Raw genomic sequence first — 25,262 nt, 5'->3', positions numbered from 1 at the left:
AAAAATATATTTTTTGCCAGTGTTAATTCCTTTCCTTCCATAAATCAAAACCTTCACATCTCAAAAGAATGCTAGCACCTCCCTTCTTGAGAGGAAGGGTTAGAAATTTGGAAGAAAGAATCCTGGAGCTGAAGTAGTAGTCTTTGCCTTGGTAGGAGCTAATTTGTGGGTCGGAAAAGTGTTATTTGCTATATCCAGGAAAATACGTTTAGGTGTGTCTTAATCACAGGATATTGAACTCTCTACATGCAGATACTCCTTAACGTTTTCTAGAAGCACTCCACTGGAATTTGAAAACAGCTTCATTCACAAGGAGTAATGCTCCTAAGCTCACAGGTTTACCTATGTCCAAAAGTTGACAGCTATCAGCAGTACTGTTCCTTGTAAAAGAAGTAAACAGAAAAAACTTCCATTTTTACAGGGAGAAAAAATTCTGGACAGGAAGCCACATGTTCAGCTGTTCTTCCCTAATTAGAATGAATGATGAAGTCGTGAGCTTCCCAACCCTTCTTACTAATGAAGGCTTACTAGACATTCCCATTACCTTTCAGGTGGGGTAATACTTCTGGCAGCAGCGACAACTGAGATGTATTTTGCATATATGTGTTTTTTTTATCACAGAATACGGAGAGCTTGTTTTACCGGGAAGATCAAAGAGGAATGAGAACTGCAAGGGAGATGCAGGGAGACTGGAGAGGAGAAGAGAGGGAGAACAACTTGGAAGCACAACTGAAATCTCTTTCAGTTGGGAGAAGCATCTGAAGCCTCTGATGCCAATCACCATCTAAACAGGCAGCTAAAATATGAATTTAATGAAAAGGAACTAGAATCTGTTCAATTCTATTCTAAGGTTAGGAAAAGTGATTCAAATGGAAGAGTTAAGAAATATTAATACTACATGATCCTTAACCATGATCTCCTAATTATCCATTGAACTATGCAATCCCAAAAGCTAATACCTCTGGAGTTTCAGAAGTGCCGAGCATTTGCATTCCCTGTCAACTTTAATAAGGATTATTATATAGGTACATACAGTCCTTTTGAGAATGACGACCACAGTTTCATTAGCTAAATAAGAAAGGGCACAATACAGAATTCACTGGAGTAAACTTGACGTATATTAAATACTTTTTTGTAGTTGCAGTATTATTGTACACAGTTACTTACTGTCCTCAGGTAAGTTGTTTTCCCGTTCTTCTCTCTCCATCTGTTGGCACCAGCCCTCCATACGATCTCTCTCTGCCTGAAGTAGCTTCAGAAACCAGTGGCCATCTCGTGGGCACACTGACCTTTGAACAGCTTCCAGAGGATCTTCAGTGATAGAGTCAATCCAGGGGTCAGGAGGAGGTAAAATTGAAGGATCAAAATCTGTATCAAAGTCATCATCCACTGCACATGCATGGTAATGGTTTCCTGACCCTTGTATGCTAACGGTAGAGGTGCTTGCATCTCGGGAAAATTGTCTTGACATTTGTCCAGAACACGTATTGTCCTCTTGAGGGTCGATTATTTCAAAGTTCTCATGGAAATCCAGGTCTGCTTGCACAGCTGTTGTTACACTATTAGATCGCGTAAACCTGCGAAAGCTTTGGAGAGCACAAACATGAAATGTTTAGAAAGCTTTTTGTAGGTTACTCGGTAAGAAAGGACTCAAGATTCTGCCACTCCTCCTAAGACTGGCAGTCACAATATCAGGCTACACTCAGGTGTTTTTTCTTGAAATGATCAACATAAACTTACTTTCTTATTGCAAGCCAGCAAACAAACATCTCTCTTTTTTCCATGGAAGCTCACTGTTTATATAGACAAATACCCCTAATTGTTGTGTGGTTTAACAAAGCCAGAGGCTAACCCAAGAAACAGCTAATAGTGTCAGTAGCTCAGGATTTTAGGTTACCAATTAATGAAAAGTTAGAGAGGCCAAATTTTAAGAAGTGACTTATCTTTCAACTCTTAAAACACACACCTTTGAAGTTGCACACTTAAACTCATAAGCCAAATTTAAAAATCATACACAAGACTGACAAGATAGTAATACCAAGTCCACTAACTACGTAATGTTACACATTCAATTTATAAAGATAAGTATTTTTAACCCAGATAAGTATTTTGTACTAGTTCTTCAGTATTACTCCTCATAATTATGTACCTGCTAGTTTACTACTTCTGCAAATACCACTGCTACCTCTCACAATTTTAGCACCCATTCCCTCTGTTAAGACCGTTTGTTTTTCACATCCAACCAACCCTCAGTTTCAAAACAGCCCTCTCTTCTTTACCAAAGCTAGCATTCTTAGTCCCTGTCTATAGAATAGAACAGAACAGAGCAGAATAGAATAGAACAGAATATTTCAGTTGGAAGGGACCTACAATGATCATCTAGTCCAACCGCCTGACCACTTCAGGGCTGACTAAAGTTTAAAGCACATTGTTAAGGGCATTGTCCAAATGCCTCTTAAACACTGACAGGCTTTGGGCACCTTCCTCTCTAGGAAGCCTGTTCCAGTGTTTTATAACTCTCTTGGTAAAGAAATGCTTCCTAATGTCTAGTCTAAACCTCCCTTGGAGAAGCTTTGAACCACTCCCATGTGTCCCACCACTGGATCCCAGGGAGAAGAGCTCAGCACCTCCCTCTCCACTTCCCCTCCTCATCATGATGGCTGCTACTCTGTAGGTAGCTTCCTTTCACCATGTATATTTTCCTATGTTGGAGCCTCTGAGGGCAGAGAGCAGACCCTGAGAGTAAAGGCAAAAGCAGGGGAGAGAGAAAGTTTGGGGCTTTGGGTTTGGGTGGGTTTTCTTTACGTAAACAGCACCCCAAATTCTGCGGTCCAAGGCATCTGAGGTGAAAAGGCTGATAGAGAAGGATCAGAGGGAAGGGTAAGGAGTAAGAGACACCTAACGCTGTTGCAGGGGGTGGTAGTGAGAGCAGATATGACAAGCAGTAAATTGTGGAGGGAATGAGCGGAGAATCTACTTGCAAATAATTACAGAGAGTTGGAGTAGCTCTAGAAACTGATGCACTGAGGAACACAGGAAAAATACAAGAGAGGCATGTCTTGCCCCATGATGAAAGATAAAGAAGATAGAATCATAAAGTAATTAAGGTAGATGTTACTTAAATTAGTGATTTTTAGGCTTCAGAATGAACATAGTTTCAAACTGAATATGGATAGATTCCCACTGCTCCTTCTTACTAATCCAGGATGCCTGCAGACTCACGCAGCTGGTACTTCGCTTCTTAATTTGTTAGCAGTCTCACATTTACTCTTGAAACCAGTTTTAGGACTCGTTTCCCTGTGATATTTTGGCTTTTTTTTTTTTCCCTTACCAGTTGTATTTCTAGTTTGAGCTCAAGCAGCAATGAAAATGCTGCAGAGACAGTGAAGCTGGGTGCTGGGCACCATTTCACTCCCTTTCATTTATATTCCACCTTCCACTGAAGAGCAATAGCCCATTAGGTAAGTGCAACTGACAGCGCATCTTCATCAAGTGCATTTAGTCTGCAGTTGAGGAGGGAGCAGATGGAAGGATGCTGAGGGAGAATTTGATGTCCTATATACCTGATGCATCCAGATACCTCAGGAGAAGTGCAGCAGACTTCGGGGGGGACTGTATGAGGTCCTGCTGATAGAGGAAATTTGTGGCTGTTGATCTAAGGCTTTCAGAGGAGTAAAGCAAAGCAAAACAGAAGTTGAGAAGGGTTCTTCAATCAATAAAAAACACCAATTCCTCTGCAGAAGAAATTACAAGTAGCTTCTTAGACACACCAATTCCTGGAAAACTTTAATAATAGATTGTATGTATTTTTTTCACAATGGCCTAGAATACAAACATTTTAATGTAGTGCCTGCCGCTTGCAATTCTTTTGAAACAGGTGTTGTTAAATGATGCAAAAGTCATGGTTATGCCACCGTAGTTTTGCACGATGCGCACCAGCAAACTAAAAAATATAGAGCCAGCAGAAACTTCAACTCAGTAGTATTTATCTTCTGACAAGCAGAGCAAAGCATTTTGCTACGGACTGATACAGCAGAAAAAGTTCAAAAGGGAGGACAAGGATCATTGGAATATGGTATCGCTTCCATAGGAGGAAAGAGATTTCTTGGTTTAGAAAACAGATGGCTGAGGGAGGGATATGAGAGACCTATGTAATCCCGACTAGCTGATTCAACACTTCTCAGAGTGCAAGAACTGTGGGAAGGAAGGCGGCCAGTTGTGAGGCTTAGAAGTCTAAAGATTTACATCTAGTGAAAGAAAGCATTTCTTCACACAATGTGTAATTAAATTGCCATGGGGTCCTGGGAAAACCAAAGGTAAAAATAGGTTAGGTTCAAAGAGAACCTGATCAAATTCACAAGAGACAGGTCCAGGAAGAGCTATTACACAGATGTCATATTTGGCTTAGGAAGTCACTGAACAACAGACTGCCAAATTGGGAAGGTCTACTGGGAGAAGTAGAGCTTTATACATACCCTTTATACTTTTCTTTCAGACATACTCTTTATACTTTTCCTGAGTATCTGCTACTGGCACCTGGCAGAGAAAAGCTGTTAGACTGGTATTAGTGATTAGAAAGACTTCAGCTTTAGGCTGACGTTACAATGAAAATCTTTTGGTCCAATCTATGCTATTTTTTTTTTTTTAATTGCTTTAATTTGGCCACCAACCTGACAAATCCTTTATCTGCACAGAAGTGCATGCATGCACACACACACAGAAAAAAAACCACGTGTGCCCACACAGGTACATGCTCACACGGGATTTCTTTTCAGTTCTTTAGTCAGGGTTCACTGAGAGGCAAAGCAGTAGTACACGGTGTACTCTTCCACACCTTCCATGGTACTGGAAAGAAAAGCAAATGCCTTAATCCAGGCTCATTCTTCTCCATGCCCCTACCTCCACATCACAGCCACCTTCTGCTTTCCCCAGTGCCTAGAGTCTGCTATCCTTCTGTTTCAGATGACCATTTGTATTTTCAGTTAACACCCTGGCTTTTCAGTATACACCAAATCCCAAATGTGAAAACATCAAGGTCTACTTGTCAAGAGGATGTATTGCTGGAGGCACTGCGTTTCGAAGCTTTCAAGGGTGTACTCTTATTGGGTTCAATATGAGCCAGTACCACCAAAACCAGGCTCTGCTCAACAAATAAAATAGAATGACCTACTTTTTTCCCTTTGTTTTATCTATATAATAGTATGCTACAGCCTTGCTCAACAGATTCTTGGCACTAGATTGTGTAACCTATCTGTCTTCAAAAGAAAAACAACTTGGCAATAGAATATAGCATCAGTTCAAAATTAAAAGGATACTCCCAAGGAAATGTATTTTGAATGAAATGGAAATGGAGAAAGGCACCCACTATCTGCCTGCCTCCAGCACATGTATATAAACTGCTTAATAGATGGCAATTTTAGTCTCTGACATAGCTTTCTCACTTCCAGGATGTTTTACTCTTACAAAATACAATTTGTGTCCCACACAAGCCTTTTTTGTTTTGCTCTCAGTTAAAACTCCTTACCACACTAGAGCTACTGAAGCTGATGCCTAAGTCACTGCTTCCACACATACAAAACATTCACAGGTTTACCTAAAAAAAAAGTTTTCATAAATTGCTGGTAATTGTAAAAAACAGAGATTAGCTTCTTCCTCTGCTTTCAGGTTTGGCCCTTTTGTAATCAGTTGTGCCCTGCAGGCACAAGATGTAATAATTACAGCTTCAGAGAACTGCAGCAGATATCTGGCCTAAGGTGCAGAAAGCCATGAAACCTCAGACTGGATAAACCAGTATGGAGAACAAGCGCACAATGTGTTTTGAACAGCAACAACAGGGTCACTTGTTAGCATTCCACTCTGTGCTTCTAAGTCTTCTTTTGAAAAACATGTTTACCTTTCAACTCAGAGAACTTCTTTTCCCATTCACATAGTCTTTTTTCATTATTAAGAGTCTTAGGGAAACTGTAATCCCTTATAGCAATGTTAGAATAGACTATTTCAGTTGGAAGGGACCTACAATGATCATCTAGCCCAACTGCCTGACCGATTCAGGGCTGACCAAAAGTTAAAGCATGTTATGGGTATTGTCCAAATGCCCCCTAAACACTGACAGGCTTTGGGCACCGACCACCTCTCTAGGAAGCCTGTTCCAGTGTGTGACCACCCTCTTGGTAAAGAAACGCTTCCTAATGTCCAGTCTAAAGCTCCCTTGGTGTAGCTTTGAACCATTCCCTTGTGTCCTATCACTGGATCTCGGGGAGAAGAGCTCAGCACCTCCCTCTCCACTCCCCTTCTCAGGAAGCTGTAGAGAGCAATGAGGTCACCCCTCAGTCTCCTCTTCTCCAAACTAGACAAGCCCGAAGTCCTTAAGCACCCCTTACAAGACATTCTTCCAGCCCTTTCACCAGCTTTGTTGCCCTTCTCTGGGCATATTCAAGGACCTTCACATCCTTCTTAAACTGTGGGGCCCAGAACCGCATACAGTACCTGAGGTGAGGCCTCACCAACACTGAATATGGCGGGATAATTCCCTTTTGGCCAGCTGGTTATACTGTTTGATGCACCCCAGGGTGCAATTTGCCCTCTGGGCTGCCAGGGCACACTGCTGTCTCCTGTTGAGCACTCCCAGACCCCTTTCTGCAGAGCGGCTCTCCAGCTACTCCTCTCCTAATCTATACCTGTGCCTGATGGTACTCCATCCCAGGCGCAGAATCCAAAATTTGGACTTGTTAAATTTCGTCTCATTAATCATTGCCCAATGCTCCAATCTATCCACATCCTTCTACAAGGCATCTTATCTCTCGAGGGAGTCAACAGCACATCCTAGTTTGGTATGATCAGCAAACTTGCTAATGGTGCATTCATCTCCTGCATCCAGACCATTGATAAATACATTGAACAGCACTGGCCCTAGAATTGAGCCCTTAGGAACACCACTAATGACTGGTCACCAGCCAGATGTTGTCCCATTCACTACAACCCTTTAAGCCTGGTTGTTCAGCCAGTTCTTCACCCAGTGCACCGTGAACCCGCTCATCCTACAGTTGGACAACTTGTCCAGAAGGATGCTGTAAGGCACAGTATCAAAAGCCTTACTAAAATCTAGAAAAATTACATCCACCACTTTCCCTTCACCCATTGGGTGGGTGACCTTACCATAGAAGGATATCAGATTAGTTAGATAGGACTCTCCGTTTGTGAAACCCATATTGGCTATGCCTGATGATTGCACTATTCTTTAAATGTCTTTCAGTAGTACACAGTATAATCTCCTAATTTTTCCAGGAACTAAGGTTAGACTAACAGGTCTGTAGGTTCCTGGGTCTTCCTTCATGCCCTTCTTGTAAATTGGAATAACACTGGCTAGCTTCCAGTCAGCAGGGACCTCCCCAGACTCCCAAGATTTTTGGCAGATGATCAAGAGTGGTCTTGCATAACATCCTTTCCCGTGTGTGAGTAGCACAGCAGCGCAGGGAGGAGGTCACACCACAGAGACCATCCTCAGCAAATACGCACCCTGTGCTGGGCACATCTCTCACCGGCAGAGTTTGCAGAAGACGGAGGTTCAAAGTGTTCCTAGGATCTCTCATCCTCAAATAAACCTGTTCTAACCTTTGCCTTGTGACACTTTCTGGGCAGCACTGGGGGGAATAGCTGGAACAAGAGGGGGAAACACTTCGTCAAGGCGTAGCTCACAAGACCAGGTCAGGGCCCTTAGCTTTAAACAGGTAACATTATTAAACCTGGCTTTTGAAATTGCCCTTCTCTTCTTCTGAATACCAGCTCAGTTACTTGCAGCCAGGTTAGAATCAGAGAATCATAGAACTATAGAATGGTTTGAGTTGGAAGGATCCTTTAAAGGTCATCTAGTCCAATGCTCCTGCAATGAGCAGGGACATCTTCAACTAGATCAGGTTGCTCAGTGTCCCGTCCAACCTGACCTTCAATGTTTCCAGGGATGGGGCACCCACCACCTTCAGAACTTCACAATGGAACGGCCTCTACTGTGGAGAATAGACAGCCAGAAAATGCTACAGACAAAAGTGAAGGAAATATCCATCCCAGATCAGCTTAGTCAAAACACAGATTTGAAGGTCCTCTCCTAAAAACTGAAGAGTTAAGGAGCTTGAGTCAGAGTGCAGGACTGGTCTGCTTTGCAGGGAAGACCCTAAAACCTGAGTATTTTTTGTCAGGACAGTAAGTGGCCAAACCCAAAAACCTAAATGAAAAAAGAGAAAAATATGACTTTATATAATAACAAAAGCCAAAGACGTAGGTTTTTTATCCTTGAAGAGACAGTGAGTATTTTTGGGTTTTATTTTTATTTTTTTTATTACCCCATCGCCATTTCAAATCATTTCACTTTATGCCACACCTAGATGTATGGTGTGATAAACCACATTTTATACCACACCAAGAGGTAAGGGCACCTTCCCTGGCCCCACAGAAGCCAGAGAAAATGGAGAAGGACCATATATCTATGGTCTTAATCTCCCATGGAGTGTTCTCACTTCAGAAACTACCATTGTTTCAGTGTTCATAAATTCTTGTGATGGTAAACCAAGTACAATTACCAGCTGATAGTATGACTAGGAGCAATGAGCAAGACAATTTTGGGGGTCAGTATGTAATGGGAGGAGATCTTGGGGCAAACAAGGTAAAATGCAAGAAGGACTAAAAGTAATTAGAGATCTCTGGGACCTAGAGCCCTTTGCTCAATAAAGATGTGTGCTAATTGGCCTGGCACAATATGTGGCGACTTCTTTTCTGGTTCAATAGAACTGGTTGACTTCCAACAACTCAATTATGTTCTGTAAGTGAGGAATGGAAGGTGGTCCCTTGAGATCAAGAAGAAGTTGCAGGTAGAGAGAAAGGACAAACAGAAATGGACAGAAATGGAAGTGCCCTGAGATTGCCCTGATCAGTTTCATTAGATACGCGTTTCCAAATTGCCCTGGAAGGTGTGGGTCATGTGAGGAAATGAGAGGAACATTTTGGTCAGGGTTTTGTTAGCATCATGGGGCAGATCAGGTGAGGGATAAGAGAGTAACAGCAGGAAGATCATGAGGTTACTGTCAAAAGGAATGCATACCATTTTTTTTCCATGAGAAGGACTAGAGAGAGGTACTCTATAAATGCTAGAAGTCATAGAGGTGCACTTAGAAAATGGGTATGAAAAAGATTATTGAGAGCAGGCAGCATAAAGACCTGAGGGTAAGATGAATAGTAGTGATGGATCCAGTTTTAATACGGTCAGGTAGTGGTAAGCACATTTACCCTTTGAGTAATACAAGAGGAGGAGGAGGAGGAAGAGAACTCAGAGTCATTTTTCTTGGCAGGAAGCCCAGGTTACAGAGAGTGAAGGGCTAATGAAAGGTCTGAGTCGAGACCGAAGATGGAAGAGAGCAAGCTGTCCTTCAAAGATGCTCTGATTTTGAGCTACTTAGATCAAGAAATGGAGGCAAAATCTTTTGCTTACTTGGTGCAAACACAGAAGCAGGAATATTTAAAAGGACATGAGGAGGTAAAACTCCTTAGTGTGAGAACGACAGTCACATGAGGTGAGAGAAAGAGGGAGGAAAGAGCAGGAAGCAAAGACGAAGAGTGAAATGAATTTTGTATGGTAGGCTTTTGGTGCATTAAGCAAAGAGCTTTCTTGTTTTATAACAGTGCACTTAATAGCTTAAACTGGCACGGAAACATGATCAATTTACTGTATTTATCCTCTTTGCTGTGTCATACTTCTCTACTTATTTTATTTATTTAATATTTCTGAAGCCTGGCAGATTTTAAAAAACATTCATTTGTCAAAGATTTAACTCAAAAAGGCTTTTCTGAGGCTGTGCAGATGTTATGGTGCAAGGGCAGGGAAGAATGCTCTGTATTTACAATTCTATTCCTGTAACAGATAATCAATACATTGTGGTCTGCTGTGTTAAAAAAAAAAAAAAAAGGAATATGAGTGCCAAACTGTGATGATAAGCCCTTTGTGTCTTGAGTGCGCTCATTTTCTAAGGATTAGGGGCTGTCCTTTATCAGTCAGTTCACTTCTGAAAGTCCATGATGGATTGCTGCTTACCCGTCTGCTCCAAACAGCAGCAACCTCAACTTTATCAGCAAGGAACTCCCCAAACACAGCTGTCAGGAGGTAATGCAGAAATATCGCTCTCTTAGGGCAGACCCTCACAGGCAAATCTTACCTTTTTCTCTGGAGCAATAAAAACTGCAATAGAAAGAGGACTTTGGAAGTAAGGTATTTACAAACAGCCATTTCTTTCTTTGTTTTTCCTGGATTTTTTTTTTTTTTTGAGAGGAGGGGGAGGGCTGGTCTTTTGGGGTAGTTATTTCCTTTGTGCTCAGGCTGAAGGGAAATGGTCCTTCAGCATCTGTTCTAATGTGCTCATTTATCTAGTGCTGGAAGAGTTGTGGGTAAATGGGGCTAAGGTCTAACACATAAAGAAATGTCTGCCAGCAAGAGATGTTTTAGTAGGTTAATGAGGAACTTGGTAACAGCCTAGCAGGGTCATTGCAAAATCACATCTCCTTTTGCTGAAATCACTCCAGCCTTTTAAAACCACAGGAAAATACTCTGCTACTTTACGGGGATTCCGTTGAATTGAAAATGGTGTAGACAAAATGTTATTTTTGAGTGTTTTTAGCAGACGTAGGAAAAAAACGAGTGTGAAAACGGACGTCTCCTCTCCTCGCTCCTGCAGACGGTGGGCCGGAGGAGGGCAGAGGGCTCTGATTTTGCCAGCTCAGGTTTGGTGCACCCAGGTTTTCTCTGGAGAAATTCCAAAGGCAACTCTTCCCCTCACTGACAAGCGACGACACGATACGGCGAGTTACCAACAAAACGTCTCGAGGATCCAAAAGTTACGCTGTGCCCAGGCAGTTTGGGAAACATGGGCGAAGACTACGGCAGGTGAGCAGTGCTGGGCAGGCTGCACGCTCAGGGGCAAGGGGAGAGTCCAGCTTTTCCTCAGCCACCCAGTCCAGTTTTGGGCGAGAATTAAGATTTGCAGTTGTGGTCAAGCACTCAGAAACTTTATGTGTCTGGAAAGTACTGCTTTGCACAGTTATGCCGCCCTGAAATGTATCTGCCATTTGTCATCAAAAAGAAACATAACCCTTGAAGACAACAGCTATTCTAGATTTTTCTTTTTTTCTTTTTTCAATTTTTATTGGATCATATTCGTTTACTAATTCAGGTTACACTGGAGATTGGAGAGAGAACCGAGTTTTACAGGCTCACCTTTTAATCTCGACAATTTTTTGCAAGGGAGCAGTTGTAATGCAGAGATGTCTGGGTGAGATACCTGAGCAAAAGCAACCAGTTTGGCTCTGTCACTGCTCTGCTCCATGTGCCTGAAATTATTCTGCTGAAAAACAAGGTAAACTTCCCCATCAACTCTATGCTACTGCAGCCAAACTGAGACTAATACTCCAACTGCATCACCTTCCGCTGTTCAGGTAGATTTTCTGGGGAAAAAGAGCTTATTAAAAGTATATTGACCTTCAAAATATGTGGCACTTTTCTTCCAGTTCTCCCACTCGTCCTGAAAAATCTCCTCTGAGAAATAAGAGCTATAATATCTATAAGACTCAGCTTTTCAGCTGGGTAATCTAACAATTCATCCAGGAAGCAGGTTTGTATGGTCAGGTGTGCAGGAACTACGGCTCTTAAAAATTAATTGTGGCATAATTGTTTACTTTAGAAAAACAGTATTAACTTTTACTTACCACTTCTCCTCTTCTACTTGAACTCCTATGGACTGGAACTTACTGGTTGCTTTATTTTCACCTGATTTGGTGGATTCGTCAGCACCATCAACCTTAAAAAGAATTAACAAGCTAATTAGAATATATTTTAGAAGAGATATCACCCAGCTACTTACAATTTCTATGCATGTTAACTACTAAATATCTGCATATATAGCTTTTATCGCAAGTGCCTTCATCTAGTCAGATAGTTTATTCATGATGTGCCCATCTCTGATGTTATTAGTGAATATTCATCATTCTTGTTAATCTATAAAGCATTTCTGGTAAGAGAACATTCGGCCTACTAAATGCAGATGGAGTTTATCCAGTATTTTATGGGGGCTGGATGCTCACATTTGCCACAGCAGATCTCTGAGCAGCTGTAACTTACCATGCTCCACCATTTGTCTGATTTTACCTGTTAGTCTGTATGCACATGCATATGTGAACTCATGTAAAAATTGTGTGTTTATCTTGTTTAAATGTTCGTGCCCTGAATCAGAGCACTGTACAGGTAAGATTTAAATAAAGCAGATGTGACTCTCAGATGCATTTTCTTTACTGCTTCGTCATGCAGACAGGTGGTCCCCAGGAGCACAGGCAGGAACTTTAAACCACCTGTCCATCTCTGTGAAGAGATTTATACCAAAGGTATAAAGTTAAAATTTAACCACAGATGTGCCTTTGAGCAAAATCACAAACTTATGGGTCCAGTCAGTGTAGTTGTTAATTCCCAATGCTATATATGACATTGTTAGTCATACAAGAAAACCAGTCTCCAGCACCCAGAATTTTTGGACCACAGCAGTGTTACAAAGGGACCTGTGGATCCACTCTGACCCTGAGTGTACAAAATCTCCAGCTGCAGTTAGCATCTGTTCCGCCAGTAAATAAGCTTGTTGTTGAGAGCCATTGAACAGCCTATGCAGGAAAAATGCCCAAGGAGGGATGGAAGTTACAGAGCCTTTCAGTGAAGTGAGGTACTTTCCTGGTACTGAGGCTTTTGGGGAGATAACTACGCCTTAACTCCTGTAACTGACAGGCAGAAGCAACCTTTTGATGGGAGAGTTTTTCCTTGCTTTACTCTGCTTGTTTGCTAAACAGATTTACAGCAAACGCTTGCAGTGTCCTAAGAGCAACTGAGGGGTGCAGAGGACACGCACAGAGGTTCATCACAAGTGCACATTAGGTATATTTATTAGAGGGGAAAGCAAACCAAGAATATGCCTCTTGCTAAAACAGCTTGCCCTGCTCTGCAGAGATGGGCCAGACTATAAGTAAGGTGTACATCTGGTCTGAGTTCAGTCTGAGCCTGAACTAGGCTTCCTTTACAGTCAGGGGAGAGAGACTGACTTCACACTGCCAGTCAGATGGCTGACAGCCTACCCTCCTATTTTAGGGCAGGTGTTTCTAAGAGAAGTCATTTCTGGCAGCAACAACTATCTTACAATATTTCCACTCCCACACTGCCCCTTCAGCTGTACCAGCATGACCGCTTGTGCAATGATGCTGCAAAATGGACCAGACAGCGGACTGGCAAAGTAGTTTTCTTTTATTTGTGAAGCCTGTCTGACTCTAAAAATCTCATTGATGGGCACGACTGGGAGGGTGGCACAGTGCACGGGCAGGAATCATGTAAGGATGTATCACTGCTGAAGGTTTCGCTTCATGTAATCCCAGCTTTAGGCATCTGCATTGGTTTGTACACAAAAACTACCCTGGCAGCCCCTCACATACTGTCCACAGGCAGCCTTCACATATGATTATGCTGGTCATCTGTAAATTTCAAAGTTTTAGAGAGAGATTTTCTAAGGCTTGGGCACCACATTTGGGGCTCTGTTTTCCTCAGATCTCAGAAAACTGAGGCTCCCGTGCCTCTCAAAAGCCGCATTTGTTACTTGCAGCAACACTACCTTAAGAAGAGACAGCAGGCAAATGGTGTCTCAGGAGGCACGATTCACATTACCGTTGTTTGTTCTGGCTTCTGCAGATGTGGAAATTATTTCTTTCTATCCATGATTTTGCAGGGCGTTTGCCTGCTAAGGAGTCTTTGTTGCTTTGCTCAGTGAAATGAGGAATCACAACAATAAAGTGGCACTTTATGCTTGGCTGGGTATGGGAATAAGTAATAGAAGAGCTTTCCTCTATCCTCTGTCTCACCTGGATCTCGTTCCTGTGTTTAACACTGAACATCAGCCCTTCTTTCAGAATATACCCAAAACAAATGCCTGTGAAGCAGAAAAAAGCTACAACAAAGGCACTGAACCGAACCCACGGGCTATAGTAATTATTGCCCTTCCAAGAAGAAGAGAAAAGTCACAGCTTCTCCAGGAGCTGCCCCTGGGATGGCATACTTCTACCCAGTGCCTCTCATCTCATCAGGCTGATGCAGAGATTTCATGGTAAATTCTTAGGCTTTGCTAATCAGATAAGCCTGTCCAGGCATGTAGTTCTGTGCTTACAACCTCCATAAGCTGTGGATTGCTATTCTGTTTTCTTGGGATTCATCTCCCATCAAAACCTGCGTTGATTCTCAGTTGATTGTAAGTTCAAGTACTTTGTTGCAAAAGCTAATCCTGAAAGCAGATAGTTTGAGTCCTATGCACATTCTTTTTTTTGGGGGAGGGTATGGGAAAGATTAATTAAGAAAGCAGATTGAATTGGTCTAGTTTATTTGCCCTTCTCCTTTCTGTAAATAGGAGTGAACTTTGGCAGGGTTAGTTTTCTTGTTTCATTCCACTAGAGGTAACAAAACGTAATTTTCTTTAACAAGGGCAAATCAGAAGGAACTTACCCTGTGCTCTTGAGGCTGAGATAGAAACAATGCTGCCTCATTCAAGCGGCTACCAGTCATTATGAAATGCATGAATAAGCAGTGACAATTAATTCAGTGAGGCTGGACGAAAATATTTTTTGGGTGATAGTGTAATGTAAATCATTGTTTTACACATTCCCTTTCAATGATTTAATTCATGCCTTTCTGACCCCCGCTGTGTTATGATTCATAGATTAGTGCTCATGTGTGTAATTTAACAGAGCTGAATAACAAGCAGCAAGGAGACATAAACAAATCCTCACGTCTGATGTTTTTAGGATAAATTAGGAAAACATCATTAGTACCATGCGGAACGATTATGCTGCTGCAATTTCTACATACGTACCTGTCAGGAAAAGAAGAAAAAATACACAAAACATTGCATAACGAGCAGTAAAACAGATGTAGAAATCCAAAACAATGGCAGGCATATAATCTATATCCTGTACAGTACCTGTATTCCAATAGATAAGCATCTATTTTTCTTGAAGTGGTCCTTCTTTCTGTCTTCTACTGCAACAGTGGCAATGGTTGTGGTGGTGGTGACGGTGGCAGTATTGTTCCCTACATGTTGACTTGCAGGGCCATGGATCTGCGCATTGGCAGCTTCAATAGCAGCTGTTAGCGCCTTCATACTGTCCAAGCTCTCCGTGGAGTTGCTAAGTCCAGACTGACTGATGATATCACCCCTCTGTCCATGCCCATCCATATATGCATCTTGGGCAGACTCTGTGCTGCTCTGGGCCGTGATGGAAATAAACGGTTTGGTGGTAGTTCTTGGTGGGACTGGAGGTGGCGTCTTCTTGTAGGTGGTAATGCAGGACGACACTGGAAAAAACATACAAGAGTTCTTGATTTATTGACACTGCTGGGAAAATGGATGAAAATATGATCTCAAAGCATCAGTGAGCACGGACAGAGCAGACCTAAGGAGGACGCTGTTAGCCAAAGAGCTCCCAAAAGCTCCAATGTAAGTGCCATGGAAACACCTCGCTTATCAGTGTCCTCTGTTCCTACTAATGTGAGTGGCAGAATTGCCAGTAGAGGGAAAGAAATTATCTTTTGCCAACTTCCTCTTTAATCTTTTTAGGATTGTTTTCTCCAGTATATTTTCTATTAACTGTTCTAAGCCTGATGGGAACAAGTCCTTCCACCAAAACTTTTGTACTACTCATGGCTTCTGAACAAAATTCACAAGAATGATGAGTCTCCAACCACTTATCCGAGCTGAACTGTACTTCACGCAGTTTTACTGCAATTGTTTTCTGTCTCTCTACCCTGTCCTACTGTATTTACCAAGCTTATGTAGATTTTAAACTACATTTTTCTGATCAGAGAGAGATTCCCAAAGCAGCCTGTTAACACTCACCATGCTTGGACTTGTGTATTTCTTGCTATAAAGCATCTCATTTGCATAGACTTCTCAGACACTTTGAAATGCTTTGAAAGCTGCTGAGGACATATTTAAAACAACACTTTGCCACACCTAAATGTCTCATTATAAATATAACGTATCAGTTCTGGAAAATAATGCTTTACACACAGGAAGATGATGTAATGAATTCAATGGCTAAAGCCTGTCTGTCAATGGGACTACTTAAGTATAAATGTTTGCAACAACAGAGGCTTCAATAAATGTTTTTAAGGACTCCTCTTTTCATATTTTGAAGGCCATGCTCTCTTCATAAGTACTGCTATATGGATTTAGAAGCTTAGCTTGAGGTTCCCAGGTGAAAAACTATTGGCCTGTCTATACAGAATTACATGCAGAAAGCACTACATGGAGATAAAAACATCTTCCTTTAAGGGACAGTTGGCAGCTCTGCATTACTGAAGTCCTGGAATGATTTCAATTGAGGGAAGAAAGTCCATGAAGAACAAAAAACAATCATGATACTCTCTATTTTTTATGAAAATAAATGCAGGCATGAACCTGTGCAAAGTTCAGACACAAACATGTTAACATAAATTTTTATTAACAGTAATCATATGGCAAGAAATGATTCATCAGATCATTTTAATTGGCAGACGTCTATGCCACCCACATAAAAGGTAACTCTACTACAGCTGTTCTGCTCTCTGCACTGTACATGCTTGTCGAGCCAGAAGCCATTACGGTATTAATTTGACTAGCTCTGATACATATGCCTCTTATCTCCTGGTAGCTGTACAGCATAAAAGGTGTTTCCAGGGCATGAAATCACATGAGATTTTTTTTTAAGGACTCTAGTATAAGTTTTTGATAACATGTCAGAACTCATGTTAAACATGTTGAATGCTAACGGAAAATAGTGTTTCACTAAGGTAGTGAGGGTTTTGAAACTATGATTCACTTCTGAAGAATCAAACAGAAACCACAGCATCTTTGAGAAAAGAGATGGCTAAAAATGAACTTGTCAAATTTTAACTCCAGGGAAGTGAATAGTTGATAGAGATTAAAGGTGTTTTTTAAAGTGCTTATGACAAGACCAATATCTGGAACTAACAGAAAGGATGACAAAAGGGATTCTGAATTCTATGCCATTTTTCATTGGTTTTGATGCTGCCAAAAAGCATTTGTTGCGACTGCGCATGTTCAGGTAAATCAGCTGCTGTTGGCTGCAGCACCAACATTTATTCCAGGACTCATGGAGAATTGTGGAGGCTGCTGCTTGGGTCATGATATCCCAGAAATGACCCAGGTTGTTCGTGGTGTGGAGAATGTTCTCTAAGTGGCGGAAATGCAAACTGAAATTCACTCCTGAAGAATTCAAAGCACATACACACGCGTATATTCAGGTAACACTTTGGGAAGCTGATGCCAAACTTGTCGAATAGAGGTTGGTGTGCAATGATACTTTGCAGTTCAGCGACGTATAAATTGCACCATTTAAAATATGCTAGGCAAGGTCATTGTGGAACTCCTGGGGAGATGCCAGCACCTTCAGGATATTCCAGCAAGGCACATAAGTATCATTTTTCCTACATAGCAGATAGGGAAATGATACTGAAACACACTTGAAAAGTGCTCTTAGATAGGAGAGACACCTTTGAAAATAAAAAGAAAGCCTTAACAAGACAAGTCCCCACATTGCTGGTCACCCTCCACTAGAAAGAGAGTCAATAGCAACTGTCTATCGACAGCTACGGGGCACTCTGGACACAGCAGCGCAAATACAGAAACGCCTGATTAAGATGTCTTTCACTCTGTTGGTAAATGTACTCAATGAGGAGTCTAATCCACACTGCAATGAAAGATGTTTGCACTCAGCTAATTAAATCTGAAGTTATTCTTAAGAGGGGGAGAGAATTGACAAGTCATACGGTGAAATTGTAAAGAGAAACGGCAAACGTTCTTTTAGCAAGTCAAAACAAATCCTCAGTTTCCTGGAGTCACGCAGCACATACTGTACAGCTCCGGAGGAGTGGAGTGTGCAAGTCATAAAAGAACCCCAGGCACTTCATTACTGGAAATGATGTAAGCTCCCACCGCTCCTCTGCAGAAACGACAACAAAACAACGCTCGCTTGGGCTGCCGCCGCCGCCGCCGGAGGCAGCTACGCTCTAAATGCCGTAGCTGACTGAGCCCTCCCAACGGCTGGAGCACGACGACCAAAGGGATTCGGTGCATCAGTTTTTCTCCAGGGGCTTTCAAGAACCTGGCAACTCGTGACATGGCAACCTGAAGGACCTGCCGGGTTTTCAAGCGGCAATGGTATTTTGAATGCTAAGCTGCTTGAAAACAAAGAACGAGCACTCCGCAAGGAAAATGCCAAAACCTTGGCACTCTCCTTATGCAGCTGAGAGAGTCTGAGCGTTTGGTCTGTGCGGGAAGGGCACATCACGGTGCTTTCTGTCCCCGTGGGAAAAGGCGATAGTCTTCCTTCCAGCCGTCCCGCAGGAGATATGGACTGTCCTGTAGGAGGGCTCTGAGGGAGAAGATTACAGGATCACGGGACGTGTGAAAAAGATGAAGAAGTCCTCACTTCACACACAGGCAACTTTCAAGGGGTTTTGCACATGAAAGTTTAATTCACGTCAGAAAGTGAATTTAAAGGGCTGTATAAATTCCCGGACAAATATGTTCCTGGACATGGATCAAGGAGCGAAGTTCTGTACGGAATCTGCTCTGACTGGAGAGTGAAGTCAAAGTAGTCTCGTTTTTCGTTAAAATTGTTCTGACATGGAGTTAATCAGAAGTATCTTTTTCTGAATAGCAAATGTGTATGTGAACCCTCATTTTGTCACAATATAGAGTAGCTTTTAATATTATTTTCCAGAGCATACATGCTGCTGGAGCAGGTATACATTCCTCTCCTATGGCATATGTAAGGTTTAATCCAGAAACTAGTTAAGTCATGTGCAAGAATCCTCTGACTCCCAAAGCAGCTCGAATCAGGCCCACCGTTTCCAGCTGTATCAATCTACCAAGTAATGCTCTCCATTTCCTTTTGATCTTTATCCTATTTCTGTGGCCTGCCTTCAGGTTACAGTTTAATCCCAAATACCTAGTGAAAAAGCACTTTCTCCAGATTAAAAAAAAAAAAAAAAAGTCATGATGTTTGTCCTTCTAGCCAGTGTTTCCAAACAACTAGCTCATGGGACAGGAATTTGGAACAGGGAGTGTCAACCACCCAGTTCAGAAGGAAGTCTAATGATAAAAAAATAATGCCAGATTGCATAATAATAAAGGCTTGAATTTGAATGTTTCATTGTGAGAGCACTTCAGTTGTTTGAACATGCTCACTAGGGAGATGAGCCCTCGGGAACAAACCTCTGCAAGATGAGCCCTCTGCAAACCCAGATTTTTAGCTCAGTGAATGGGTGTTCAGGAGAACCCCAAGGCAGATTAATATTTGTGAAGAGATCAAATTCATGCAGTACTTTGAACAGTTCAAGTGATGAGATATGTAAGCAATATCTTTTTAATTTGGCAGTCTCTTATAAACTTGGTTAACAAATACAAGAATAAATGAAAGTGCAAATGTGAAGTTAATTAAAATAACAGTAGTTCTCTTTAGAAAAAGGACTAATTCCACAGTTTGAAAGGAGCAGCAAAGGACACAACTTGGGCACGATTAAGTACGAAGGTACAAGGCAAGAGTTCTTCCGCCCTGCACAGATGGACCTCAGTCTTCTGATGTACTGTCTGTTAACCAGGTGTGTTGACAGCAGTGCCCTTGCACCTCACACGACTGCAACACAAAACACGGATGTAGGCACATCGAAGCAGACCCGAGCCTCACAACTGAGCCCCCGAGCTCCCCACGCAGAGATGCAGTCCTTGATTTGGCTTGTTAGACTCAAACAGCGCTGTTATTCACTTTACCATGCACTTATTTCCTTACTTTGTTGAGGTTTGTGAGGGGGAATGCTTGGAAACAGGGTTTCAGATCCTGTATTGTTATTTTTACATGCAAAAAATTGGTGTGAAAACAGAGCATGCATTTTCATAATAAAAACCTATTTCCATATACCATCTGGCTTCTGAGGATGCAGAGATACACTATTAAAAAACTGAAATAAGATTTTCATAAGAAGTTCTGAACTGTCCAAGGGAATAGTACCAGAGTGAGTTAGGGATGTCATTAACCCAAATGAGAACTACTGAAATCTCTGTACCAGGCCATCTTCATGATTTTGCCAAGGCCATGTTTTTTCCATACCCCCACCACTGTGAAGCCAGATATCTTATCCGACAAAAGCCAAAGGTTCACTTGATTTGGAAACCAGAGTAACGATGATACCTGAATAATGATACCTAAAATGCGCAGAAATCTATACAAAGTATCTAAACTGTTTTTACTACACGTAACACCACCACAGTGTTAAGATTTAATATCCCATGTACTAAAAGCTGGTGCTGGTGATCTTTTAATAAATCTGGACATTTTTGTTCACAAGTAGAGTGCCTCCAGCTTCCTTGCTGGGTACAGTAAAGGATCTCCTGAAACCTAAGAGAGGACTGAGACTAAATATGGCTCATCTTGCATCTCAAATGGATCAAGTTAGAAAATCTGCACATGCATAGTCAGTGGATGAGAAGTGAATATTTCTCTGGCAGATTTTTTTTTTCTTTTAATGTCTGCTGCTGGAAGCTGCTGATGCCAGTCAGAAGTTTATTTGCTATCCCAGAGAAGCTGAATTAGTGTACAGAGAACAGGTGAGACAGTCAAAGGTGTCTGTCTAATGCAGTTTATCACTAGGGTATCACCACAAATTATGGATGCACAGACAAAATTCAGTGCATGTAGGCTTTCTATGAGACCTACTTCACTCCTTGTACTATATAGCCATAGCTGAATTTCTCTATACATAAAAATTACCAGTATATTAAGAGCACATAACTTAAGCAATTCAACACATTTAGCCTCAAAGCCAAGAAGTCTATAAACAACTGAAACTCTGGAAGAAAGATTTCACATAAACTGAAAGTTATTCCCCAAAGTGGATCATTGCTAAGATGGCTTATAATAATTCACTCTTAAAAACTGTGATCTTTACTGAGGTCAAGCAATTAGGACTCGGCTTTACCTGTTCTGAAGACAGAGATAAAATAGGTAAGAATACCACCACGTGCAAACCCTGGGTTTAATTTCGGTTAATGCACATGAACTGCCTTGCCTTTTTACCTGGAGTAAGCAGCTGGAGAGGACAGCAGTAGCATTTGCTTCTGCCATTCCCTTGCCAGCAGCTGTCTCCAGGAGACAACTGTGCTGTACCTGGGGAGATGGTGCTTTACAGACGGGTCCAATCCTGACCATTGGCTCATGTGACGTGCTGAAGTTATATATCCACGGATGACATATGAATAGCTGCTCAAACTGAAATTCAGTCTGGCTGAGAAGGAAGATAGAAGTGAAACTATTTTGGCCTTGTCCTTAAACTCTGGCTACCAGCAAAACATCTGGAAAAACACCACCAAGATCTACAGGGATGATGATGTGAGTCTGTTCTGGACAGATGCTCTCCAAGAGCTTTGAAGATTCAAATGGCTTTGAAACAGCCATGGTAGACGGTATCTGATATAGAACATCAACCTCTAGATTCAATGAAGCATGTTGGAGAAGAGTGAAAAGAAAAAAAAAAAGGATACAGCACAGTGGTCTTTTTTTGTTTGCATATGAATTATTTACCATCTCTTTTCATCTGTATAGCATTTTTTTTCTGAGAAAATCAGAGAAATGTTGATCTATAGCTTAAACTAAGTCTAGCAAACCATTCAAATGCTTTCTGTGCTTAAGTACTTCACCAAATTCTTCTTGATTCTCTTCTTTCAGAGCATTCATGGAAAACAAGAAACATCATAATTTTATATTAAAAAAAGGATACTTACAAATGTTTTATGTTTCAGAACTTGCATGCCATAAAATCACCACGGTAATAAATTAATAAACTTTCGAGTATCAATACATTCAGCTTATAAAAGGCATTTATGGAAAACAGAGGAAACCTTGTGAAATATGGTAGTTTAGTTTATCCCACTTAGACCAAGAATGTGTAACAGTAAATAAATGTAATATTATGCAGCTTGATGAAATCAGATTCTTTTCCCATATATTTTCCAGGAAGCAACTTCACTGGCACTTTGATATAACTCTTTGTTATGTGTTACTGCAGCCCTCTCAAATTCCAGAATTTGCATCTTTTTCCCTCTGGCAATAGTGTTAATAAAACAAAATGGGCATTTTTTTTTTTTTAATGTGGAGTTGTACTAACCAAATACAGACACATATATGTAAGAAGCTATTTAAGTAAAAATACTCTGCAAAAACCAAAGCCTGGATTTTCAGAAATACAGGGGGTTGAACTTTCTGCAAGTGTTTAGCCACCTGAGCCAGGAAGATGTATTTAAAAAGTTTTAAATCCAAGCATACTCTGAAAAACTAATCACTTATGCTTTGACTACTGAGGAATGGGTGAATGTAAAGACTTTGGCTACAAGTGCACATTGCAAATTCTTAGGGCTAATCACTTGAAACCTCTCTCTTATTTACATTTCTAAATTGGATCTGGATTCTTGAAAATCTGCCCTGAACTGTGAATACACAACCTAATTTCCAGACTATGTAGCTCTTTCAACACATAGTTGTTCAGTGAGCATGCCAAAGTGGAGCCCACTCTTGCCACTCTGTTTGGGCGTAATTATTTCTTGAAATTATCATGTAATATTTGTAAGTACTGGTTCTGGACATATCAATACACTCTGGTATATATGGTTTCCCTTTAGTTACAAATGGAATATTCAATATCTGAGCAGCCAATACATAGGAAACTTGAATCCTATCAAACCCGGAGATATATCAGGGCAGATGTGTAGGCAGAACCAAGCCCACATGTCACTCATGAAGCAAGTACTGTGCGTTGCACCTTCCTTTGCAGTTCATTAAGAAGCATGGCATTTTGTCCTTCCTGAGCCTCTGCTGTCAATCTCTCATCCTCCCATGGTGGTAAGGGAGATGACTGATGTTAAAGCAAGTTTAGCAGTCAGTCGCTTTAGGATGAGCTTGTCACAAATTTGATGGAGAAATTACAGGTTGAAATTGTACAGCTTTTGTCATGTGGGAGGTCGGACTAGAGAATAATTAGGGATCTCCTCTTCTGAATCTGTGAATGCCAAATACTAACCTGAGAACCCAGAGGAGACTTAAGCAAGCCAGTTATCTCTGAGTAATCCGATCATGTAGCATTTAAGCTAGCTAGATATTAACGTAGTTGAACATTACTATTTTCAACATTACTGCAAGGACTTTCTTTTTAAGATCTTCAGTGCAACTAGCTTTCAAAAGGCAATATTTGGCTGGGGTATTACACTTAAAGCGTGATTCCTGTCTAAGAAAAAAATGACTGCAAAAGTTGTTCCCTCTTCCTTAATCTGGAAATGTACCTTCATTGTTCAGTGCTGATGGCAGCGAGAAAACAAGCTTCTACTGGTTTTTGTTCCCAGTGGTTTTCTGAATACTTAATAAACTTAAGGTAGGGTAAGCAGAATTCTGTATCATTGCACACACTGGCATCAAGATGGTCTCGCAGAATTTGATTAGTGATGCATCTAAATTGGCTTAGAAATCAATTAGTTTAAATTGCTGCAAACCCACCCCTGATGTAGACGCATTTAGAAGTCAATATGACTGATATGATCTTTTTTTTTTTAAACTTAAATGAAAATGCAGCAGAAATAAGAGTGATTCCCTGAAAGAGTTTATTCCCATTAACTGTATCAGGTCAGTGATTTTAAACTGATTTCTGTTGTGGTTTAACCTGCCTGGCAACTAAACGCCATGCAGCCACTCATTCACCCTCCCTCATCCCTGGGGAATGGGGAAGAGAATTATCGGGGAAAAGGGAAGGAGACTCATGGATTGAGATAAGAACAATTTAATAATTGAAATAAAATTAAAAGTAATAATGATAAAATAATAACAATAATATATGAATACATATAAAATTATACTAATATATACAAACAAGGGTTGCACAGTGTATTTGCTCTCCAACTGGTGACCAATGCCTGTCCTGTGCCAGCAAGTGATCCTGAAACAGATAAATCCCGACATCGCAATCCTGGATGAGTGAGAGGTTCAAAAAAAGAGAGAGAGAGAGAACTCTGAGAGCCCGAGAGAGTCTCACAAATGAGAATAAGAATTAAACTTCCCAGTTCACCCTCATCTATATACCAGGCATGACATTGCATGATATGGATGACTCCACTGGCCAGTTTGGCCCTCAGTCCTAAGTCTGAGTTCAAATCACAAGGGAAGATGTGGGTCCTTTGTCCCAGCCATGCTCCCCCCCAGCCTGTTGTGCTCCTGCACACTGGCAAAACACGGGAATCTAAATGGTCCTTGATGCCTTGGCACTGACTATAACATCAGTGGGCTATAGATATTCTTCTCATAACAAGTCCCAGACTAAGTCCAAAACACAGAGCTCTTCTAGCTGCTAAAAAGAAAAACTAACTCTGTCCCAGTCGAAACCAGGATAATTTCCTTTTATGCCATGGTGTGCAAACAAGCTGTACATTGTTATCAATTACATCCATTTGAATCCACTGAAAACCGTATAGGCATAATTCAACCCAATGACAATTTGTGAAGTTTAAGAGCCCTTTTTAATTTTCTGGGTCAAAATCAGTTCTCAGGGTTGCTCTATTTGAGTTCATTTGTGCCTGCACAGTTTGGTTACTTTTACATCTGGGATTTTTTAAAAGCTACAGTAACACATAGAACACAGTGCGCAACATTGTTACTAAGGAACTTTTCAGAGCTGACCCACACTGGGGAAGTTCTGCACAATGAGACAGGTATATATATATATACACACACATATGGGACAGTTACATTGCTCCCATCATTAGGGGACCGGTATGCACAGCAAACACAGAAATGTAGGTACACCAGCTTTGCATGTTATTCAACGCCGAGGCTGTTCGGAAGCTTTTAAACAATCAAGAAAGTCATTGATCTGACACAGACCATTCAAATCTGTTTAATACAACCTATATGACATGGAATTTACTCTTTTTGATACAGTTGCCACCTACTTTATTAAGCAAACTACCTCAGGATGCTGATGAGTATAGGTTATGATTCCTCACAGCAGAAAGCACTTTGTCACCTGATCCAGCAAAAGACTCAAATCTCTTTAAACTCTTAAAAGAAAGTACATGCTTAAGCTTTTTTGCTCAGCCCCCAATGGCATCAAG

The 25,262-nt window shown here is 41.2% G+C and overlaps 1 protein-coding gene across 5 annotated transcripts in view; it reads right to left on the bottom strand.

The window, feature by feature from the left end:
* The window catches only part of DLGAP1 (DLG associated protein 1), a 143,804-nt gene that overhangs the window by 13,845 nt on the left and 104,697 nt on the right, over positions 1–25,262 (bottom strand). For all 5 annotated transcript variants that reach the window (XM_009981976.2, XM_086609217.1, XM_009981978.2 and 2 more), the window contains 3 exons: positions 15,033–15,406; positions 11,743–11,834; positions 1,168–1,586 (listed from right to left, as the gene is read on the bottom strand). In XM_009981976.2, coding sequence (XP_009980278.2) covers positions 1,168–1,586; positions 11,743–11,834; positions 15,033–15,406 — 885 coding nt within the window. The remainder of the gene's footprint in view (positions 1–1,167; positions 1,587–11,742; positions 11,835–15,032; positions 15,407–25,262) is intronic.

The sequence above is a fragment of the Tauraco erythrolophus genome, chromosome 3, assembly GCF_009769465.1.
Source record: "Tauraco erythrolophus isolate bTauEry1 chromosome 3, bTauEry1.pri, whole genome shotgun sequence".
NCBI lineage: Eukaryota > Metazoa > Chordata > Aves > Musophagiformes > Musophagidae > Tauraco > Tauraco erythrolophus.
Note: the sequence above shows the minus strand (reverse complement) of the source record. Positions and strands in the feature narration are given on the sequence as shown.